Consider the following 24,341-nt stretch of genomic DNA (forward strand, 5'->3'; position numbering starts at 1 on the left):
TAGAGTCAGTTTTCTTTGTATCTAAGTCTACCAGCAACTACCATGAACACATCTGTATTCAGAGTTCCATTTATTTAGCCTGCTTCAGCAGGGGACTCTTAGGAACAACTCTGTAACATAGAGCAGGGAGGAGGTCTTCATAGTGCTTGGGATTATACTGGATAAGTGTAAGGAGGGATTACGGAAGTGACAGCCAGTTGTGGACTGGATATGAGAAGATACTGGGTCAATCTGGAAACTGCGCAACCGCAGTTCAGGAGATGAGATAAGCAAAGCAGGACTGAGGATGCCTCTGCTAAATGAGCAACAGTCCCTCAGAAGGAAGACGTGCGGCTCACTTCCGTAGCTGTGGTCCTGTCTCTGGGCTTCTGTTGGCCTTGTCTGTGTGCCACCGGAAGTCGTGCCCAAAGGCTGGTTGTCAGTGGGGTTGATTTTTACTCGCACAGTGGTGCTGTGCTCTCCTAGAACTCTGTTGCTGTTCTCCAGAGTGCTGGCACACAGTTTGTCTTTTTTTGAATGAGTGGTTTTTTGAATGAATGTGTTTCCTCTAGTAGACTGGAAGCTTCACAAGACCACAGACCTCTTCTCTTTTTGCTCACTTTAGTACCCATGGCGTCTAGCATACTGCCTGATACAAAGCAGAAGCTCAGTCTTTACTGAAAGAGTGGACTGATGAGTAAGACCTATGAAATTGGTGGCTTATCAAAGACACGGAGACAGAAAATATCTGATTTTTTGACGGTTGAAGAATCATTTGTGTTTTTGCAGTAGACTCTCAGGCAGATGTCTTTTTCCTCCCAGCTAAGAAAATTAGTAGAATTCTACTATTCAAAATTCACATGTAATATTTTAATATCGCCTGATATCTCAAGTCCTTTCAGGGTCATCTTTAAAATATATGTTGTCATATCTTCTTTACCATCATTTTTCTCAGTCCAAATGATTAAGAAACGTATAGACGCACACATCAAATCTCAGTAAAGTACAGTGATGTTGGCTGTCCGCTTGCCTTTTGGCATTCTACAAATTACATGAAAAGGTTTCCAAACAGTCGCGGGAACTTGGTAACTGTAACCAGAGTGACCCAAACATTTAGGGTATGACTTTCCATACTGAGTCACACAGGGCCATATGACCCATCAACGCAATCAGGTCTCATGAAGGACTATGATGTTTTCCAGGTGGACCATGCATTTAATTTTTTAATTATAAAGGCAATATAAAATAACTAAGGATAAAATTTAAGCTTAGACATTTTGGTAACATGTTTACTATCTTTATTTCTTCGTGGTTCTTGCTTGCATGTGCTTTATTAAGGTCAGAGGCTCTATTTTAGTCAGCATTAGCCTCTTTGAGTCTGAACAGTTGTAGTATATCACATCTTCTCCTATCACCGGAAAGGTTAGAACCACAGAATTTATAAGTTTAATATGTTTTAGTAGGCTAGTCTGTTCGCAGGCTTCAGCATTCTGTGGCATGAACAATAAATTCACTGAGGCCTGTGTTTACTAATACTGGTTCACCAGTATTAGTTGCATTAGTATTGTGATGGATTACTGCATATTCCTTCAAAGAAGACCTTGGAAATGCATTTCCTCTCTTTTTTAAATGCCCTTTTCATCATGCTATCCTCCTAACTCCAAAATTTCCTAATTCTTAACTATACTAAGTATAAATACCTTTTCATAGATCAGCCCTGGCCAATAGAACTTTCTACAGGGGTGGAAATTTCCCTTTATTCTTTCCAATATGGTAGCCATTAGCCACATATGGCACTTAGTACTGAAAATACAGCTGGTTGTCTGAGAAACTAAATGTTTAACCTAGATTTTTAGGTCCTCCCTCCGTGATCAAATCAGGCCCATGTCCTTGGCCCCATGCACTCACCACATTTTGTAACATCATTGCTTTGTCTTGACTCATGTTGGTCTTCTCTCACCTAGATTACTTTTTCTCAATTCCTTCGATTAATCCAGCTTCTCTTTAGCTTCCAAGGGTTAGAACAATCTCCACAATTTCTATGAAATTGTTCAGTAATCTGGATGAACTTCCTTTCTTGGCAACGCCCATTTTGTGCTTCTCCAGTGAGGGCACCTAAATGAATAGATGAATGAATGGATGAATGAATGAATGGATTATTCAAAATAGACTTTCACATTAGGTCATTTGCTTTATTTGACTTCTATTTGTTGTTGTTGTTATTGTTCATGTGAATTTGCCCATCTCTTCAATCAACTTTCGGTAGAGCCCCAGAAAATTCCCATTGAATGCTTTGTTGATTGATTGATTGATTGATTGCAAAAGAAATATAAATCTGTATCTTTGATTCTTTGTCACAGTTATTGAACCAGTCCACAAGTTCCTAGGATGCACATCAGTAAACTTTGAAGGGCAAACCATTTTCTTGGATCCAGGGAATTTATGACACTGCATATAGAAAGAAGCATCATGTGTATTTTACTTATAAACTGTGAATTCTAGCATAGATGGTGGTTAAGGATCATGAAGAAAGTTTGGAGAATAGCTGTGAGTAATCCTTTCCTGTGAAGGAAACTTTTGAACTGTGGTCAAAGGATGAAAGTTTATGGCTGAGAAAAGAGAGACAGGAAAGTTGTTTTTTTTTTGAAAGAGACACTAGAAAAAAGTCACATTGGGAGGAGCAGGGTATGTGGTAAATCAAGTGGTTTTTCATTCTGTTATATTCACTTTAGGATCAAGTAGGGGCGTTTGCACATCTACTTTTAAAAATGTTTTAAAACATAGCCAGGTGCTTCCTGCTTGCACTAAATAATACCTGCATATCCCTGAATCCAAGCTTCTTCACGCATAATGCCAGGACTTAGAGTTTCCCTCCAAAATGCACTCTTACAATATTGTGATAATGAAGATCTTAGAGAGAAGGGCACTGAATATGCTCAAGTGATTACTATATAATAGAATTTAATACACATATATCGAGTTCACTGTGTATTAGGTCCTGTACTTAGTACTTTACATCTATTAACACATTTATCCTTCTAATCACTGTAAATAAGCATTTTGCAGAAGGAGAAAATATGGCACTTACCTCAATTCATAAAGGTAACAGGTCAAAGAGTTAGAATTTGGGGCACCTGGGTGGCTCAGTCACTTGACCATCCAACTTCGGCTCAGGTCATGATCTCTCTACCTGCCCCTTCCCTGTTCAAGCCCCGTATTGGCTCTGTGCTGACAGCTCAGAGCCTGGAGCCTACTTTGGATTTTGTGTCTCCCTCTCTTTCTGCATCTCCCTCCCCCGCCCCACCTGCCTCACTCATTCTCTGTCTCTCTCTCAAAAATAAATAAACATTTTAAAAAATTTAAGAAAAGTTAGAATTTGATGCTAGACAGTTTTGCTTCAGAAACTGTGCTTCTAAACACTCAAAATACTGCCCTATGCTATTTATGCTGTGTGGGTTTCTGTAATTAGTGTTTCATTAACTAAGAATTTGTGATTTTGTGGGGCACCTGAGTGGTTCAGTCGGTTAAGCTTTTAACTTTGCTTCAGGTCATGATCTTGCAGTTTGTGAGTTTGAGCCCCACATTGGGCTCTGTGCTGACACCTCGAAGCCTGGAGCCCGCTTTGGATTCTGTGACTCCCTCTTTCTATACCTGCCCCTCTTCTGTTCATGCTCTCTCTGACTCTGACCCTGAACCCCCTTTCAAAATAAATACATAAACAACAACAAAAAGAATTTGTGATTTTTGGAATAGGCATTGGCAATGATACAAAATGGAAGAGATAATTTTATATGAAACAGATTCCAGTACCTGCAGACGCTTTAACAACTCCTGGGGACGTGTGAACAGTACACAAAGCACAGATACCCTTTCTGTCCAGCATAATTCTCAGTGTGCAGGTGATCTGAGAATTCTGTGCACAAATGGTCACAGTTTTCATTGTCGTTGAAAATATAATACTGAAAAATATATTACTTTTTGAAGTGAGGGTAAAACAGGTTGGATACATTTGTCACTTTTTGTTTCCTTTTCATGATGACTTACCTGTTTAATTTTGATGACTTTTACATTTTGCAGAAATTCCGGAGCGCTTCCGTTGGGGCTGAGGAGTACATGTATGACCAGGCATCCAGGTATGCTACTGGGAGATGCCCCTAGGAACTGATGAACTGATAACACTTTAAAATGCATCACCAAGTTATCCTTTTGAACCTTGAAAAGAAAATTCTTTTCTCTACACGATGACTTCTAAATCGCTGTTTTTTGTTTTGACCTACATTCTGAGGTCTGTACCCTTTCTCTGTCCTTCTGTTGGTTAGATACCCCTTCCTAGTGATCCTCTAAAGCTCAGACACAGGGGCTCCCACACAGCATGTGAATAAATGGAACTCTTTGCCTTTTTTTTTTTTCTTTCCTTCCTTCTCCACTTCTTTCATTGGTCTGTTTTTTTTCCCGTCATGGCTAATGATGTAACCATCTTCCAGCCACCCTCTCTAGAGGTGTAGAGATCTGCCTGACTTTCTTGCTACACTTCATCATACTTGCCAAGTACCGAATATCCTATTCTACCTGTCCTGTCCTTGCCAGGGACAGGAACTCTTATTCATGTTCTGCACTATTAGAATGTATCTGAACTTTCTGCCAACACTTTCTTTTCCCTTCTGTTTCACTTTGTACATACTTATCTACCAGCTCTCACACACTCTGGTGCCTTCCGTATACAAGCCATGCGAGAGGGATGGGGATAAGATACAACCTCTCATTACAAGAGGCCTATAGCCTTGGAGGGGACAAAAGTAGTGATGGACAATTGTAATACAAATTGTAAGTGATGAGTCCTGCTGCAGAGATACGTAAACAGCAAGTTGAGAGGACCTGTAGGCCTGTGTGTGGGTGATGGGGGTTGGGAGGGACGGAGTGGGGCAAAGCTTGCAGGAAGGGGCATTTGAGCTACATTTTGAAGGACTGTCAGCAGGAGTTTTCCAGGGAAAGAAGGAGGACTAAGAACATTTGAGGTAGAAGGGCCAGATATTCAAAGACCTTGGCCATGATCATGTCTGCAGATAGGTGAAAATGGCAAGAAATGAATTGATCTCTCCCATTTATAAAACTTATCAGTGATTTCACCATTTCCGACAGAATTAAACACAAATTACTCATGACAGTAGTCAGGGCCCTCCGCATGCTGGTCCCTTTACTTTAAACCTTGCCCCCTACTGTATTGCTGGCTCTCTTCTGTTCTCTCTGTTTCCACCTAAAGTCCTCTTGATCCTTCAGGATCTTGCTTCAACCTTAGAGTCCCCAGTTTGGTCTCCCCAAATTGTCCAAGTCAGAATTTGGGTGTGTGGTGTTCGTGAGGGGGAGGGGCATGGTAGGGAAGATAGAGTTCCAAATCACCCCCTAAAATGTGGAAATTAATATGTAATTTGCATGCTATAAACCCAGGTCACCATGTAATCAGCTGTCAGGCTGGTGAAAAGAACATTGACCTATCAGTCACTTGATCTGTCTTCTCTTTCTGCTGCTGTCATTGCCCACTGGAGTGAGCAAGTTTCTGAGCCTGTCTGCAGCTGTGAAATGAGCTATGTTATGGATAGGCTTCGGGGGCATGAACTCCCCCAAATTATATTCAAAACAATTTCTGTTCATATGTGCTTTTTTTTTCTAGAGAGGGTTTACAGCTTTCTTCATTTTTTTTTTTTAAGAAGTCTGTGCCCTAGACAAGTTGCAAACTGCTGGTGTAGGTGATTCTTAATATCCTGTCCAGGTCTCAAATTTTATGATTCAGTGGCTGTACTGAAATTGCTTTTTCTAAGCAAAATGACAGTTAAATTGGTTCTGTCTTGAATGATTTATTTCCTGCCTAATTCTAAGAGACATATTCCGGAATTTGCTTAGTTTATCAGTTTAAGCGTAAAGTTTTTTTTTATCATGAAATGAGGAATATGGTTTTGCCCTTCAAATTTCTTTCTCCTTACAAAAGTTACGAAAAATTAAACATTGTGGAAATGTTTAACATAGAAAGTAGGAGTTGCCCATCATCTTGTAAGTAGATTATTTTAAGAGGTGAACTTTGAGATATTTTTACATCCAGCTTTTTAAAGACTATGGAATTAAAGAGCTAAGAAAATAGATAGGCCCAGTGAAGAGCGTTTTTTTTTTTTTAATGAAAAAACTACACAAAGCATTGGTATACGGGCCATCCAGCAATGTAGGAAAATAAATATTTCTGAATGGACATGTTAAGCAAAAGAGATTGTGGTTCATACATGTTGTTTAGGTAATTGATAAATTCTTCAAATTTGGGAAAATTGGTGTATTTATTTTGTAAATTAAATAATGTCTTAAAGATATCAGGGGAATTATGTAGAGCAAGGGTCTGCAAACTTTTTCTGCAATGGGTTAGATACTAAATATTTTAGATTTGGCATTCCATATGTCACAACTACTAAACTGCTGTTGTAGTGTGAAGTTAGCCATAGACAAGACATAAATGAATGAATCTAGCCACGTTCCAATAAAACCTTATTTACTGTAATAGGCAGTGAGCTAGATTCGGCCAAGGAACCATTGTTTGCAAACTCCTGATTTAGAGCAGTTGCCCTTTCATGAGTTCTTTTGCAGTCTTAAAAACAAAAAACCCAATTTCTGCTATGGAACTAAATTCTCAATAGTGAAAGTTTGAGTTTTATTTAGATTTTCACATTTCGAAATGTTTTCAAGTGGGGTATAGCTATTTTGCAACATCTTGGTTGTACAAAAAGAGGGCTGGGTATAGGTGTGAATTAAACAAGAGTTTTCACATATTTGGCTTGTTGCTGGGATAAAAGTGGCAAATTCTACCAATTCTTAAGCTTCAGACATTACTGATTGCCATCCAAGACCTCACAGATTCTCCTGGCAGAGGCTTATGTAATTGGACAGGCACCTCATGGACTTTTCTCCCCTTCTAAACCATCTGGGTCATGAGCCACTATTAGAAATGCTGTATACACTGTATTAGCAGTGACCTTCGGTCTGGTCTCATCTCTTTGCCATATGCTGTGTTTTGTCTCTGAAATAGAGTAAATATTGGTTAATATTCTTACAGAATGCTATCAACATGAAATTGATTAGGAAGGCAGAAATGTCCACGTGAGTGACTCTGACCACTGTTTGTTTTCTGTTCACAGTGGCACATTTCAGTATACCCTGGAAGCCACCAAATCTCTGCGTCAGAAGCAGGGGGAGGGCCCCATGACCTACCTCAACAAGGGACAGTTCTATGCCATAACGCTCAGCGAGACTGGAGACAACAAATGCTTCCGACACCCAATCAGCAAAGTTAGGGTATGGACCTCATTTCTCAAACAAAGCACAGAGGGATCGGATGAAGGGAATTGCTACCTCATGGTCTTGTGGAAGGGCATGGACAAAATTCCAAAATAAATAATTCTAGAACAAATGTCAGAGAGTTGGAGCAGGAGAGAACTTACTGGCTTACAGTTTATCATTTTAATCAGTAACCAATAAACCCCAGGGAGGGACTTGGTTGGGACATGCTTTCTGACTGTATCCAAGGAATTTTCCCAGCTTCCTTCATTACCTTTATGCTACCTAGTTGTTGTTCTTGTGTTCGATTAATTGATGTTAATTTTTCAAGCAAGCAGCTGTAAGTCAGAGCTGATTGTGGGCAAGGAAAGAGCAGCGGCTGTCTTCTGTCAGGGAGGCTGCAATTTATTGTGTCCCTGGACCCTTTGCAACTTGTTTACAAAGCCCTTCTGCAGCTCAGTGCTTACTCAGGAGTAAAGTGAGGCATGACATGATCCCTACCAGGAGTGACTGGTGGAGGTTTCACATTCACAAGAGTTAGTTCTGTTTGTAGGAAAATGGAGCTATGCCGGATGCCTACCAGTTTCTGGCATTCTCGCCGCTGCCAAGAAGGGAGGCAACTGGCAATCCTTTTCAGTAGAAGAGTTTTCTGAAAATCATAGCAGAGCTGTCTGAAAAGAGGTTGAAGGACTTTCCTGCCCTATTGTGAAATGATTTATTTTACAAGCCGTGTGCATAGTGCCCACCCCACCTTATTTTGTCCATAGCTTCTGCCTCCTAAGCTCTCTAGTACATTGAGAAGAATGCCACACTGTGCCTAGAGCATCGTGAGTTTACCCCATCCCAGATGCCCATGCAGCATCTCTACCATGAGGCCGAAGAGAAAGAAGAGTACCTGGGCGCCTGCTGGCCAGCTTGTCTGTTACTGGCTATAGGTAACATCCTTGCAGCGGTGATCTCTGAGTCAGCGGGGTTTTGTGGCTTTGTTTCGGTGAGAAAGATAAGGAAGGCTTGCTGCTCATTTCTCAGTCCAGCAGTTCTTCCTCCCTCCAAGCCTGGCCCAGTCCCAGCTCAGAGCTGCAGGAGGCAGGGCAGCTGGGAGTAAGGGGAAGATGTGCCACCCAAGGCCGAGACCTTTGTAGGTGGAAAGGTGCCTGGTGTACCATGTGCCTGTGAGGGGGATTGGGGTGTTCCTACCCTCCTCCTCCTCATAATCATCGTAATGGTGAGGGAAATAATAATAATATTAATGACAGCAACAACAATGGCAGAAGGATGCCATAATAACAACAAGTGCCACAACGTAACAACACTATTTTTTGGGTGGATCTTCTATGTGCCGGGCACTGTGTTAAGTACCATATATCTTACAATGCATTTGAAACTAACAATAGCCCTACGATAAAGGCACTGTTTTTGTAATCTTACAGATGAGGAAACTTGGCCTTGTAGAGACAAATAAGTGGCCAAGGTTACACAGCTAAAATGTGAGGAAACCAGGATGTGTCCCAGACAGATTGCCGAACTCTTTCTCTTAGCCACTAAGATACACCATGTTGAGTCACATGGAGGAGGGCTAACAGCCTGAGGCACTTTAGCCCACGACCCACCTCTGGATATAGAAGCTAGACTGCACACATTAACCCCCCACGTGTGGATGCCTGGGAAGAAGACTCTGGGTAAATTGGGTCTTTAAAACACAATCTTGTAAATTACTAGTAAGTGTATAACTCTCTTAGATTGTATAACTCTGTAACCAGTATGTATATACACCCCCTTAACACCACCATTGTCATCACCCTGAAAAGAATGTGGGTGGTCCACATTCTAAGGCCATGACTGTTAAGGGTGGAGTCTAGACACTCTTTCAAGAATTCTACTTCATTGAAATGGTGGAAACAACTTAATATTTATTTCCATCTGTTTCATTTGGGCTGAAAAGAGCCTTGCTCTCTTAAGGGCTTCAGTCTAATACCCTTGGAGACTTAGAATGGTGCCTTTCAGAAGGATCTTTCTTACTCTTCAGCTCTGGGAGAGTAAGCAAGCTGGGGGAAAAGAGGGGTGCACTTGGAATCCACCAGCATCAATATTAGAGAAGAGTGTTTCGTTCTGAATCGAAACGTGTATGCTTGCGAATACCATTTTCAACCTGCCTTTCTCTTTATCACTGAAGAAATAAATTTCCAGACCAACAATATGCATTATTTAGGCTAATGTAGTCATTTGCTAGAAAAAACAATTACCTGCTATTTTTATCTTGGAACCAAAGGAAATAAACACCAGGAGACCACTCAGTGAACTTCTACACATACAGTAGTAGTCCTTGCCCCCTTACGTGTAGGGGCTGCATTGTAGGTTCCGCCCTCACCTCAGTGGATGATGCCCGAAGCCACTATCCATATATGCAGCTATGTAGATGCTCTGGTGTTTCCTCTACCTTCATACTTATGATAAAGTTTAACTTATAAATTAGCACAGTTAGAGATTAACAGCAATAACTAATAATAGAACAGTTATAACAATGTACTGTCGTAAGGTAATGTGAATGTGGTATCTCTGTGTCTAAATATCTCACTGTACTGTGCCCACCCTTCTTCTGTGATGGTGGGAGATGATAAAATACCTACGTGATGAGATGAGGTGACATGAACGATGTGGGCATTGTGACCTTAACGTTATGCTACTATTGACCCTTGGATGAGATGTCAGAAGACATTCCTCTGCTTCTGGATTGTGAGTGACCAATTGTGGGTAACTGAAGCCACGGATAAGGAGGACTCTTGTAAATGGCAGAGTTTCAGGCAGTGGGAGAGAGAAGAATGGAGCCTCGTGGCTCTGAGTTACCCCCGAATAGCCAGGGGACCCCTTCTTGTCATCTCTCCACACCTTTGAGGGTCATGCTGCTTGCGAATCCGAATAATAGAGGTATTTCTGAACTAGTGTTCCTAACAGACATCTGCTTCTTGTGTAACCAACGTTCACACATACTTTGGGAATCAGCCCGATTTTGAGTTGACCGTACAGCCACAAGCATGTATCATGCATCTCTTATTTGTTGGGCACCAGGACCGCTGTCTTTGTCCTCTTTGAGTTCCAAGCAAATGGGCCATTGACAGAATGGTTACAAATAATTATTGAAATGACTACAAGTGTGGAAAATACTACAAGAGAGAAGTTATTAAGGAATGAGAGTCAATGAAATATTCTGCAATAGTAGGAAAATGTCCAAGAAGTATTTTGGTTAGGGAGTGAGGAGAACACCGGTATCTCTGATACTATAGTTAAAGAGATTTGAGGGGGTTGATATGTGTTGGTGAGGTCTCATCTCGTAAGTGGCAGTGAATTAATGTATATTTAGTTAAATGAAGATTTGTATCATTTAGAACTCAAAGGAGTTTGGGATTCTTATTTCCACAAGATATAATTAGTTTTCCAAGAAAGTACATCCAAATTGTGTTGAAATAAATAAAACAGTTGACCTTGTATCTTTTGGCCTGTGAAGTATCTGAAGCTCAGATCCTTGTCCATCAGTATGAACTCATCCTGTAGTATTTCTTTCATTACCTTAGTATCTCTCTCATTGCTCCAGTAGTGAGGCAATTAGGCTAGAAACAGATGCTTGCTTTATTATAAATGGCACTAAATTCTGTGTTTAAGAATACAAAATTTCAAAAATGTGTTTGTTTTCAGTACAAAAATAGTTGTTTTGGTATCCCCACTTACTTCACGAAACAATAAATGGGCTGTTCATTGGTTAATTTGGCTGTTCATGATTCATGGTAAAAATGAGGTAGGATTCTTTTCCTATGTACAGTTCTCATTTCCCAGTCACTTTTTAAGGAGGCCCATTTTTAAACAAATTAACCCATACAGCCGAGCTTGTCTGGGTTTCGTGAAGCGAGGAAAGCACCCCTATAGATGCACACATAGCCAAAGCTGGAGGCTAAGCCTCCAAGGCACCGAGCAGGAAGTAAGCCCCGTGCTTCTCTCCTCTGCAGAGCGTGGTCATGGTTGTCTTCAGTGAAGACAAAAACCGAGATGAACAGCTGAAATACTGGAAGTACTGGCACTCCCGGCAGCACACGGCGAAGCAGAGGGTCCTTGACATTGGTAAGTTGACCTTGACCTCCATGTGTGGTCTTTGGTAAACTGTCATGTTGCCATGGTGCCAAGGAGAGCCAGGCTGGGACCCATGTTGCTCTTATGAAGAAATGCCAGGCATAAGTCTGTGCTCTTTTTCTTTGTTAGTACATTTGGTACAAATCAGGTTGAGAAATCAAAACCAGGGGATATTGAGTGCAAAGCACTTTTTGTTCTATGGAAGTCAACTGTGCCTCATATAATAATAGTGATACATTTGGATTTGCAAGGACCATGTCAGTTTCTAAAACATATTTCCGTGCCCTCCTATGTTTGGGCCTAATGGCCAGTCAGGTCAACCAGAAGAACCCTTGTGCCTCTATGACATAAATAACTTCAGGATCATTTGACTGTCAGGTACTTGGGAAGGTCACATGACTGGAAAGTGAGTTCTGGTTCTCTAATTCTCCATCTAGTGTTCCTTCGGTTCAACACATGCCTGGTGCTGATAGTATTAGGTGGGGTCCGGCTAATGACAATTTTGAGAGAGTTTTTCCAGCAGGAAAGGTGGAACGAATTTGCCAAGTATATTTTCTAGAGTTTGTGTATTCTTTTTTTATTTTAATGTTTATTTATTTGTTTTGAGAAAGAAAGAGAGAACAGGGTGGGAGCCCAGCGAGAAAGAGGGAGGAAGAGAGAGAGAATCCTAAGCAGGCTTCACGCTGTTAACCCAGAGCCCGACCCGGGGCTCGATCTCATGAACTGAAGATTATGACCTGAGCTGAAATCAAGAGTTAGACATTTAACCAGCTGAGCCACCCAGGCACTCCGGAAATCTGTGTATTCTGTCTATTCTCTAGAGATGGGTAGTCCCCTGGGTGGGACTTAGGGTTCAACCAGGAAAGCAGAGTCCATGCCGAATGGTCGTACGGAGGGAATTTGTGGCAAACATTGAGAGGGCGGAAGGCACTGGGAGGCATTCCAGAAGTGAGTGACAGCAGGAGTCTGTCGCTATTCCCTATAGGGTTGGAGGGTCAAAGGAGGAGGTGTTAGGTGTTGGCAGAACCACTCAGCAAGAGCTGGGAGCATAGTAGGGCTGCCTCAGCCAGAGCCGGGACCACAGAGGGAGCAGGGAGCGGCTTTGCAAGAGGAGGAAGAACCACGGAGGAGACGCTGCCAGAAACACCTCTTTAAAGAATGCCAAGAGGGAGGAGGAGACGGAATGCACTGTTTTCTTCCTGTCTCCTAGTCTCCCACCGGTGCTTCCCAAGGGCCACATTTACCCTGAAGCCATTGGGCACATCCTAGCAAATGCAGTTTGCAGCATTGATCTATGGGGTACACAGTAAGAAGGGGAAGTCAGGGATTGGATCCAGTTCCTAGAGATTACTTAAAGATGCAGACAATAATATATGTGTTTCTAAGTAAGTATAACACTGTATATGCTGTCTTTATAAGAAATAAGTACTTTCTCATCTGAGGGCTTTCTTAATTTTTAAAAAAATTTTTATAGTTTATTTTTGAGACAGAGAGAGACAAAGCATGGGTAGGGGAGGGCCAGAGAGAAAGGGAGACACAGAATCCAAAACAGGCTCCAGGCTCTGAGCTAGCTGTCGGCACAGAGTCCAACACGGGGCTCGAACCCATGAACTGCGAGATCATGACCTGAGCTGAAGTCCGCTGCTTAAGTGACTGAGCCACCCAGGCACCCCTCATCTGGGGGCTTTCTTACTGCATTTTGCAGAAAAGAGGACGCAGTCACCGTGAGTGTAGACAAAGTGAAGGTTTCCTTGTGTTGGCTATCAGAAGGTATCACTGAACCATGGAAGGTATTATTGAGCCATTGCTTTGCTTTCTTACACACTGCAACGATGGAGTTTTTAGACCTCCCATCTCACCCTTGGTAAGGTCTCATGGCCAATGGCAGAGACCTTAGTGACTAGGTTAGGGTGAGAGACTCACAACAGAACATGTGGAACTACTTGCTGGTTTATACTGCAAAATGGTTACACTCCTCCTTACCCCAGTGCACACCAGCATGCCCCCCCGCCCCCACACACGTCCACTTCCTATTAACTAGACAAATGTATTTATACATGCTTAATACTAAATCACACACATAATAATAATAAATTTAATACATGCGGAAACTGAGCCCAGAGAGACCCACTGACCCACTTTTCCAAGGGACTTCTCCGATAATCCGTGCTGGAGCTGGGATGAGACCGTCTTCTTCACCCAGCTCTACCCAGAAACTCCCAAGATTGATTGACTAGGACAAGGGGTTGGGGATACTTGCCTTAACCTGCTTTGTAGCCCATCTACATAGAACAGAGGAACAATTTTATTTTATTTGAAAAGTTAGCCTTATAATTATTACCCAAGAAAATGAGAGGAGCAATTAAATAGAAATATGGACGAGGTCCAAATAAGGCAAATAATAAAAGCATTTTACTGACTTACCTGCTGGTTCGACTTTGATAGTGTTGCAAGGTTTACTTTTCTTAGGACAGGATGGTTCTCCACTCTGCCAGGACCTCCGATCTTATCTCTCTTCTTATCTCCTCTTGCCCTGCCTGCAGACTTTTCTCTATAGCCCTTCACACATGCATGGGCACACACGTGCACACACATGATTTATCTTTGAGATTTATGACTTTTACCAAGAAGCTTTGTGGCTTTCTTGGGCCACTTGCTCTGAACCTGAACCTGAGGTATTCTATTCAATCAGTCCCTTAGCTTCAAATGGAAAATGGATTTTTCTCACCACAACCTCAACCTCACAGCTACTCACATCAGATGAGGAAATACGCAAAAAAAAAAACTTATATTATTCATTCTTATATGAGATTAAAAAAATCAAACCATGTGCTCCTCTGCCAGGGATGGTCAATGGCATCTCCAGTATAAAGGCGGAGCTGAGCACGTATACATCCGTGTGTGGTGCACCGCTGTCAGCGGGAGCTCTGGGGTGTGGTGCTGAGAACCTTGTCAAGGGTCCTCCTTGGTTCCAGCAGGGGCGTGAGCAATACCTGCTGAGGGTGAGGGGAGGCTGAAGAGTGCATGTGCCATGTAATTGCCAGTTTGGGTCGAGAAGCTTCTAGTAGCCTAAAGAAGAGAGGGAAGAAGACAGCATTTAAAAATGTTTTACTCTGCTTCACCTCCATGAAGCCGGAGGTTATAGTCAGGGCTCCAAAGCTGCAGTTTCTAAATCTCCACCAGTCACTGTGATCATCAGGGTCAACTCGGCCCTCTGGGTAGTGACCTTGAGGCTGGAGTTCAAGACTGAGATGAGACCCCTTTCACTAAAGCAGAGATTCATACCATGTGGTCTTCAGAGTCTGTGGGTGGATGTAGGAGAACCTCAAACTCCTTAAATGCAGTTTTGTGTGTAGAGGTGTTCATAGTCTTTCATCTCATTTTTCTGAAGGTTCTCGGGGTAACCAGCCATCCTCCAGCTCTCTGCCTCTCTACCTCCACTCCCAGCAAAGCCCACGTCCACATCCCCTTGGCACTCATGCGCAAGGATTTCTCTCTTATCTCTTGTACCCTGTAAGATGGCAGGTGGAAGGGAACATTAGCAATTAGTTCTTACTTGATAAAAGTAAAACAAACACACGGACTTTAGCCCAAGCAGCTCCTGCTCCTTTCAAAGCACACAAGCAGAGTTCTCCAAGCCTCACAAGTTCTTTCCTGTGAGTTCTTTGAATAACAATTATTCCAGGTCATAAATGAGTTTACATTCTGCCCCCCAAGGAGCTTTTCTGTGCCAGTTAGACCTGAGGTCTCCTGTATGGAAGTGGTACTTGGATTTTATCTCTGATTGTGAATATCCCTTTATAAGGATACGGAGTTAGTGCTGGTCCCATATTAGTTCCCACCGGCTTGCAGAAAGGCATCATTATTGCATATTCATTCAGCAAACATGCCACACCCTTTGTTAGCAACTAGCCATTCAGAGGCAATTAGGACAGAGCCCCTGTCCTCAAATGGCTCACCGGAGTGTGGAGGCAAGAAGCTAAATAACTAAGATGTCACACAATGAGTGGCATCTTGGAGGAGCACTTCCTGGAGGAGGTGTTTCTGAGACCCCTCAGAGAGGATGAGAAGGGGTCAACAAGGTGGGGGAGCGTGTGACAAGCCAAGGAAACAGCACCGCATACACAGGAATCCAGACAAAGAACCAAAACGAGAATGGCAAATTATAAAGTCTGTTCAAATTGTCAGCAAAGATGGGAGGTGCTGGAAACCGTCATACATGCTAGTAAGAGTGTTCATTGATTGAACTGATACAGACAGTGGAGGAAGGAAGTCCTGAGGAAATGAGAGAGGAGGGCTTGGGAGTTGGGGAAAGGAGGGGAATCTTAGAGCAACAGGGATGTGAAATGGAGATGGGTTTGCTGGTCTCCAGCTCCGGAAAGAGGGGTTTGCACGTGGGACAGACTGAAACTCCAGGCCTCCTATGGAGGCTAATCAAGCCTGGTGCAGTGTGTGGGGGTCCGGGCCCTGGAAGGCTGCAGGCGTTAGAGGGCCACTGACTCTTTCCACCTCCCTCCCCATGGCAAACCTGACCTGCAGGGGAATGTTGGGAGATGCTACCCCAGGAGCTTTGCAGAGGAGCATCACCACAGCAGATGCTGAGAGCAATGAAGCTCGGAGTTTTTCTCCCTTTGCCACTTTAACACTGTCTTGGCTTCATAAAGACTCATTGCACAGTTTTGTTGGGAAGATATTCGTGTGTGTGTGTGTGTGTGTGTGTGTGTGTCCTTTTTTACATTGAGTAGTAGCATGCATACCTTGTTTTTAGTTTTTCTATTATTGAACAGAGTGGATTTTAGAGATCCAAGAATATGGAAGAGAGGAATGATAAAAGTTATACCTAACATGTTGTCGTTCATCCAAGTGGCTGTGTTCTGTTTGTACATCAGTCTTCCCAGATTGCTGGTAAGGACTGATGGAGGGGAGGGTGCAGACATAGCAAACAAATAGGATGCTGTGACGACAAAGCGTTTCTCTTTAATGAGTTGCAGTACTTGAACTCAGAGGCTTTGGATAACCATTGGGGGTTTTTAGCAGCACTGTCGCGGGCTGATATCTGTACTTTAGAGAGTTAATTCCACAGGGCAGCATGGAGGATGGGGTGAAATGAGGGAGAGACCGACAGTGGGAGGGCCAGTGATAGCCAGGGGAATGGTGGCGTGCCCCCCGGAGCAGTGAACTGTAAAGGGGAGATGCAGAGTTATCCCAGGAACAGGACACAAAGCCTAGAACAGAAAAAGCCTCCATGATGACTGGCTCTGTGGCTAGAGGAGAGGGAAAGGATCACAGAAACAAAGCATGGCTTTGCTAACTACATGGGTGCCCTGCTCCAATGCAGCCAGGAAGTGCAGGCTGGCCAGGTGTGTTCAGCCAGGGTTGTGATGATTTCGAGGCACCATCTGCACATAGATTAGCTAGAAGTTTCCTGGGCCTCTCATTTGCACAGTGGAGTCATCCAGTTTTGCACACTGTGAGCCACTTAAAAATACTTTACGCGAACCAGAAATGAAAAAAAAGAACTGGACTACATACCAAGCTTACTCCAGTCATTCCAAGATCACTTTCTGGGGAAGGCACATATTTCTCTTCGTTCCCTTTCATGGAGGGAAGAAAAGTCAGCAGAGGTTCCACAGCTGAAATTAACTTTACAGTATGAGAGCCAGAAGCTACAATAGATAAATTGAAGCACATTCATGTACAGTTTCTTTGTACGGTTTCTCTCTCCCAGACAGAATTAAGAATTATTTTGCCACCTTCCAATGCAAATATTCCAAAATAAAGAACACCGGTGGTTTTTGCATTTTCACAGTGGGTGGCATGGATTGTAAATGACAATGACATCATAGTGCAATGACAGTGACTTCACAAGCACCTCTCAATATGCCTCATTACTTTATTGTCACAGCCAAAAAACCATTATTGATATATAAATTTGTGGCTAATTTTGAAACCAACAATTTGCTTTTCATTCCCTCTCTGTCTTCAATTTCGGTTCACACCTCAGGATGTGTCGGTTACGGTGTTAGTATTAATCCCGTACTTCTCCATGGTAAATAGCAGCAGGCAATTGTCATTCATCTTTGATTATTAGCAGGTGATTACGGGATTTTTATCCGTGCCCTCATGCAAATCTGTCTTTTTAGCACCAGTTTTTAAATGCCCCTTTTATGTCAAGGTAAAGCTTTTCTTCAAAGCTTAAGTCCCAATGAGATGGACACATTTCCTGAAGTTTCGTTCTCAATAGTTTTCTTTGGGAGTTGAAGAGAAGCCTTTCAGAAGACTCTGCAACACAGAGTTTGACTAACTGTGGTGAATTACTCCGTTTAGCTGATCTGTCTAGGCTTCGGAGCTCTCTTCACTCTGGTATCATATTCCCCTTTCAGAGAGGATTGTGATTAAAATTAACATTTTTTTCTTGGGGTTTCCTAGAGGAAAGACCAATACCATATGATTTCACTCAAATGTGGAATTTAAGAAACAAAACATACAGAGGAAAGAAAAGTGGCAAGCCAGAAAGCAGAGTCTTAACCAACTATAGAGAACAAACAGCTGGTTCCCAGAGGGGTGGTGGGTGGAGGGTGGGTGAACTAGGTGAAGGAGATGAAGAGCACACTTCTCTTGTTGAGCACTAGTAACATATGGAACTGTTGAGTCACCATATTGTACACTTGAAACTAATATAACACTGTATGTTAACTACACTGGAATTAAAAAAATTTTTTTAAATGGAGATTAATCTTCCTGGAACTTGAGCAGCTCTAGGAATTGGGTTTGCGGTTCAAATATAGCAAAAGATAATCCATGTGAGGAGTTGTAGTTCTTGTAATGCGTCTGTGTCCTATGCCACCAGTTACCAGAAAGTCATGTCTTTTGTTTGATTAGAAGGTACTGCCCACAATAGCCAATCCCCTGTAATCATCTCCAATGTGCAAATGGGGCTCCCTCCCCCGAGCACAGCAGCCCCCAACATTTTCCCTCCTAGATGTTACTTCCAGACGCTGTTCACATCCTAGTTAAACCAACTCTGATTTATAAAAGAGAAGGGAACTCTTTCTCAGATGATGATACCTTCCAGGCTCTCTCAAAGATCCATCCTAGTGGCTACCAACCTTCATTGTCAGACAGAAGCTTCAAATACTCAAAGATACATACGTACAGTTGTACTTTTGAGTTGTAGGTTGATGCAGTTCAAACACAAGCTTACACAGGTGAGTCACCTTCTGCTTTTAGGGAAGTGCTATAGCCACAGTAATTGCAAATTCCTTTTCACCATCAACTTCAGTTAAAAAACATTTATGTGACAAAAGTGTAGTAGGCCATTAAGGTTGTATATTTTAAATCATTATACGGAGCGCCTCGGTGAGTTCAGTCTGTTAAGTGTCAGACTCTTGGTTTTGGCTCAGGTCATGATCTCATGGTTTGTGGGTTCCAGCCCTGCGTCAGGCTCTATGCTGACAGCACGGAGCCTGTTCTCTCTCTCTCTCTCTCTCTCTCTCTCTCTCTCTCTCTCTCTCTCTCTCTCTGCCTCTCTCTATGCCTCTCCCCAGCTCATACTTTCTTTCCCTCTCTCTCAAAAATAAATAAACATGAAAACATTACAAAATGCAAGTGCTCTTTAAGGTTTATTCATGCAGAGCATATTGATTTTCAGTAATCACTGAGCCACTGTGGGTGTTCATTTATTTCATTGCATGTCTCAGTATGAGTCCTAGAAACTCATTGTTTTGGGGAAAATGGCTCTGGGAGAGTCACTTCCTTCTCAGCATGTGTACTCAGTGTGATCCAGCAGTTCCTCCCACCTCCCCCCAGCAAAGGGTCCAGGACAGAGCCAGAGTTCATAAACTTCACATATGTCCACACCCTGATTCTTGGAGACTCCCTTTTGAACAATCCTGGGTCTTCTTCCTTCCTTCCACTCCATGTTTCTTTAAAAATGGTGTTCACTAGCCCACATCCTACACTACTAGTGTCTCTCCATCCAGTACAGCCTATCTTTTATTTAAAAAATCTTTTTTTTAAGTTTATTCATTTATTTTGAAAGAGACAGAGAGAGGAGTTGGTTGAGAGAGAGGGAGAGAAAGAATCCCAAGCAGGCTCCACACTGGCTGCACAGTGCCCAACATGGGGCACAAACCCACGAAATCATGAGATCATGACCTGAGCTGAAGTTGGATGCCTAACCAACTGAGCCACCCAGGTGGCCCTATTAACAAAAAAAATCTTAGTGCCAAATCTACAGGTCCTTTTGTGCCTGGCACTAGTTTTCCTAGTTACTTCCAACTTCTCCTTTGTTCCTCTCTAGGGTGCTCCTTGCCCACAGTGTCCATCCCACCCTCCTTGACCTGGCGGACATTTCACCCCTTAAGACCTATTCCTCGGGCCCCCTGTCGGTGGGATCTTCCTAATCTTTCCAGGCAGAGTCAGCTGCTCCCTCTATGGGTTTTAGTTTCTATCTAGTCAATAACACCTGGTCCATCAGTATACATTCTGTCCATCCGGCTAGGTGCTGAGCTTCTTGAGTGGAGAGGGGATTTTTTTAACCTTTGTATGCCCAGCACCTGGTACAGAGCCTGGCACAGAATAGATGCTAAGCCAGTGTTAACTAGTTGATGAACAGACTGCTATGTGCGGCTTTGTGTTTGAGTAATAACAGGCAAGGTAAGCAGGCCTGTGTCTAGTTACCCAGAAAATCAGGCTGGGGTCATACTTTCTCCTCTTCCATGCTGAAAGAATACCTTTTGGTAGGATGTCAAGAGGGTAAATGTGTATTTGGGATTTTATTTCTTATATCTTAAATAGTAGCCAATTATACTGTAGCCATTTCGATGAAACTAGTTTAATGACTAAGACTAAGTGCTAACATAAAAATAGAATACATGTACTAATAAACCAAGGGAAATGACTCATTTGTAACATCACTAGAAATTACGACTGTTTTATGAAAGCAAACACATAGGAAATTGTTTCAAAGCAGACTTTCAAGAAAAAAAACACTAGCTAGATTTGGAAATTAGTAATTATAATAAATGTAGCCCTTAATCATTTTTCTTCACTGCTCCTGGGCCCGGGATATTATAGTTGACTAGACCTTTCCCTGCAGAGGGTTTCCTGACTGCTGACAGTTTAAAAGCCCTGAGTTGTTGACCAGAAGGAATGTTACCAGAGAGAATTAAAGCATGGCATAGATGCTCAGAGACCCCTCTCAGAATCTTAAGAGACCCTCTGACTGAATACAGTAAAAAGTTTTATTTCCTATCTTGCATCTTTTCCTCCCAACATTTACTGGGCACTGCACTGTCTTTCCTCTGCTTGATGGAACCTTTTCTGTATCTTTAGCCGTAGAAGACCATGCTTTGGTCTCAAACACGTAATCTGCGCTTTTATTTGATTTCATGTTTTTTTGTTTGAGGCTTGTTTCTTTTCTTCAGAGATGCTTTTAACGAGACTCCAGGGAACCTGATAGGCTCGCATTTTTTAGTATTATTTGATTGGCTTAACAGTTACAAAAACTACATGGGCATACACTCTGATATTTTCGGGAGGGTCATCTGTTTACGGAACAAAACTACAGAACTGCATCGTCCGCTATCCTTCAACATGCACTAGGAGCCTCTCTCTTGCCGCACTTTGTAACAGAAACAAACTTACGTCTTTGCAATACCCCCAAGTGCGAAATGAGGCAAATCTAAAGTTTTCTTTCTTTGTTTACACAACCTAAAACTTGCCAAGAGAAAGTTTTTCCACAATTAAATTAAGTGCTTTGAGGTTGTAGAAACCCAAATAAGGGAAAGCTAATAGAAAGAAAAGTCTTTGAACAGGTTCCCAGGAATGCAGAGCCGCCACTCGTTTTTCTGCTTTTGCAAAGACAAGTATTGAAATAAGTGAGCATGATCTTGTGGGGTAGGGGCGGCTGTTTTCTGCATTTCACACATAGGGAGCCGAGCTTAGCACAGTTACGCAGATTTTCTTAGGTGGCTGTGGATCCTGTTGAACTCATAATTTATGACAGTCCTCGGATGCTCTGGTCAGCATTACAAGGGAGAAAGCAACAGCTTCCTTCCTTTGAGGACAAGTTTAGCTTATGGAAGATACATTTATAAATATATTTTTTCTATTTTAGAGAGGTGGGCAGGGGCAGGGAGAGATGGAGAGAGTGAATCTTAAGCAGGCTCTATGCTCAGTGTGGAGCCTGACGTGGGGCTTGATCCCATGAACTGTGAGGTCATGAACTGAGCTGAAATCAAGAGCTGGACATTCTACCAATTGAGCCACTCATGTGCCCCTTGAAGAAACATATTTAAGAGAGTTAGAATTTCAATTTTGAAATGTTATCTAAATCCTCTAATAACTGGTAGAAAAGAAGTAAACAGGAATGGCAACATGAGTCATTCAGGTAGCAGTTAATGCAGAAGTCATTCATGTGTAACAAACTAGAACAGCTAGTGCGGTCCCCGCCCCTGCACCCGATACATACATAACAGACTCACCTTCCTGTGTCTGTTAATTAATTTGGTGTGTGTGCTGAAGCAGCCAGGGGAGCTCAGAAGCGGAGGTGAATTCACAAGAAACAGCGAGTGTTGGTGAGGATGTGGAGGAAGAGGAACAGTCGTGCGCTGTTGGTGCGAACGCAAACTGGCGGAGCCGCTGTGGAAAACAGTAGGGAGGTTTGCCAGAAAATTAAAAATGGAACTACGCCATGATCCAATAATCAAACTATTGGGTATTTACCCAAAGCATACGAGAACACTAATTCAAAAGGATATATGCGCTCCCATGTTTATTGCAGCATTATTTACAATAGCCAAATTATGGAAGCAGCTCAATTGTCAATTGATAGATGAATGAATAAAGAAGATGCGGCACACACACACATATATGCAATAGGATATTACTCAGCCATAAAAAAGAATGAAATCTTGCCATTTGCAGCAACGTGGATGAATCTAGAGCAAAATAAGCCAGCGAGAGAAAGACAAATACCATATGATTTCACTCAAATCAAATTCACTGAAATTTAAGAAACAAAACAAACAGAGGAAAGAAAAGTGAAAAATCAAAAAACAGACTCTTAACTATTGAGAACAAACAGCTAATTCCCAGAGGCAAGGTGGGTGGAGGGTGGATGAAATGGGTGGACATGAAGAGCACACTTACCTTGTTGAGCACTAGTAACATATGGAACTGTTGAGTCACCATATTGTACACTTGAAACTAATATAACACTGTATGTTAACTACACTGGAATTAAAAAAGAATTTTTTAATGGAGATTAATCTCAGTGGAACTTGAGCAGCTCTAGGAATTGGGTTTGTGGTTCCAATTTAGCAAAAGATAATCCATGTGAGGAGTTGTAGTTCTTGTAATGCGTCTGTGTCCTACGCCACCAGTTACCAAAAAGTCATTTCTTTTGTTTGAATGTTTTCCATCTGCAATTCAAAAGTACAATCGTATGTATTTGAAGCTTATATCCGACACTGCAGGCTGCTAGACCCTAGAATGGGTCTTTGAGAGAGACTGGAATGTCTTCCTGTGGAATGGCAAGTCTCAGTCTCTTACTAATGATAAAGCACCATCATCTGAGAAAGAGTTTAGTTCTCTTTTTTGAATCAGAGTTGGTTTAACTGGGATGGTAACAGTGTCTGGAGGTATCCTCTAGGGTGGGAAAATGCTGGGGGCTGCTGTGCAGGACACGGGAGCCCCATGTGTAGGTCTGAGATGGTTACAGCAGATTGGCTATTGTGGGCAGTACCTTCTTACCCTGTATGCCTATAACATCTTGTTCCACACCCACCCCTAAAAGTGTTAGTAAATTAAGTAATAAGATGAAGAATGGAAGCCTAAAGTTAAACATGAATAGTTCATGCAGTATACAATAATGAATTATTTACCAAAGCACTATACATGTCTTCATTCATTAATCAAAATGTCAGAAAGTACTGGGCACTAATTTTCAAGAGATGAAATATTTTGATGAAAAAATAGACTGAATCTAAATCTCACTGAATAACACAGACTAAGGAGAAGAGCTTAATTTTAAGCCCATCCAAGTTTATTTAAATTCAGAGCTAGAAGCCATGATGCATATATATTTTATATGCAGATGTGTTTTTATGTCTACACAAAGGGTATGACTTTTTCTCAGTTTGAAATCATGTTTACAGACCAAGACCAGCACTCTTTGAAAAACTGAAATCAGAATAAACCCTAGCATACATGGAACACAGGTTACCGTGTAAAATGCTTTTCTTATTATAAGTTTATTGCCACTACAATTGAAAACTAGAACATTGGCTTATAAATTCTTCTGCTAGAAACAGTAAGGTGAATCAAACACAAATAAAATATTAGGAGAGAATCCCAAGAAAAAAGAGAATTCCAAGAAAGATTCCCCCTTAAATGATGTGTGTGAAGGTAATGTAATCAGCCATGAAGAGTAAACAGGAAAAATATTTACATTGAGCTTTAATATCAAAGTCACTCTATATTGGTCGCATCCTTTAAGTTACAAATTATGTCTTTATAATTTCAGCCATTGTACTAGGTTATGTATGGAAAGGTGCTCATTTGAAAGGTTGTATGTACGTCACAGAAATCAGAGGACTCTGGCTATGTATGTAAACAATTTCTTAGGTTCCAATCCCAACTTGGCCACTTAAAAACTAAGTGATTATCTGGGATGGGAGGTACTTAACACTTTTGCCTATTTCCTATTTTACACAGTAAGGATAATTTAAAAAGCTACTGGCCAGAATTGTATGAGATAATGTTTGGGAAGTATGTATATTTAGAATACACTTGGCTCTCAGAACTGGTGGCTGGTCCTATTATTTACTCAGGGGCCAGGACCAAATGATGGAAATACATTTAAAGCCTCTAAAAACCAGCTCAAGTGTCAACACACTTAAGGAGAGCCAAGTTCCCTCTGACTAGGG

The 24,341-nt window shown here is 42.0% G+C and overlaps 1 protein-coding gene and 1 long non-coding RNA gene across 2 annotated transcripts in view; both read left to right on the forward strand.

The window, feature by feature from the left end:
* The window catches only part of GRHL2 (grainyhead like transcription factor 2), a 114,206-nt gene that overhangs the window by 20,519 nt on the left and 69,346 nt on the right, over nucleotides 1-24,341 (forward strand). Inside the window, exons 5-7 of the mRNA XM_029923776.1 lie at nucleotides 4,057-4,112; nucleotides 7,152-7,308; nucleotides 11,289-11,400. Of these exons, the coding sequence (XP_029779636.1) occupies nucleotides 4,057-4,112; nucleotides 7,152-7,308; nucleotides 11,289-11,400 (325 nt within the window). The remainder of the gene's footprint in view (nucleotides 1-4,056; nucleotides 4,113-7,151; nucleotides 7,309-11,288; nucleotides 11,401-24,341) is intronic.
* On the forward strand, nucleotides 15,352-16,095 carry LOC115279237. The gene is made up of 2 exons (XR_003903301.1): nucleotides 15,352-15,634; nucleotides 15,949-16,095. It is a non-coding gene; the product is annotated as an uncharacterized LOC115279237 (long non-coding RNA).

Source organism: Suricata suricatta, chromosome 15, assembly GCF_006229205.1.
Source record: "Suricata suricatta isolate VVHF042 chromosome 15, meerkat_22Aug2017_6uvM2_HiC, whole genome shotgun sequence".
Taxonomy (NCBI): Eukaryota; Metazoa; Chordata; class Mammalia; order Carnivora; family Herpestidae; genus Suricata; species Suricata suricatta.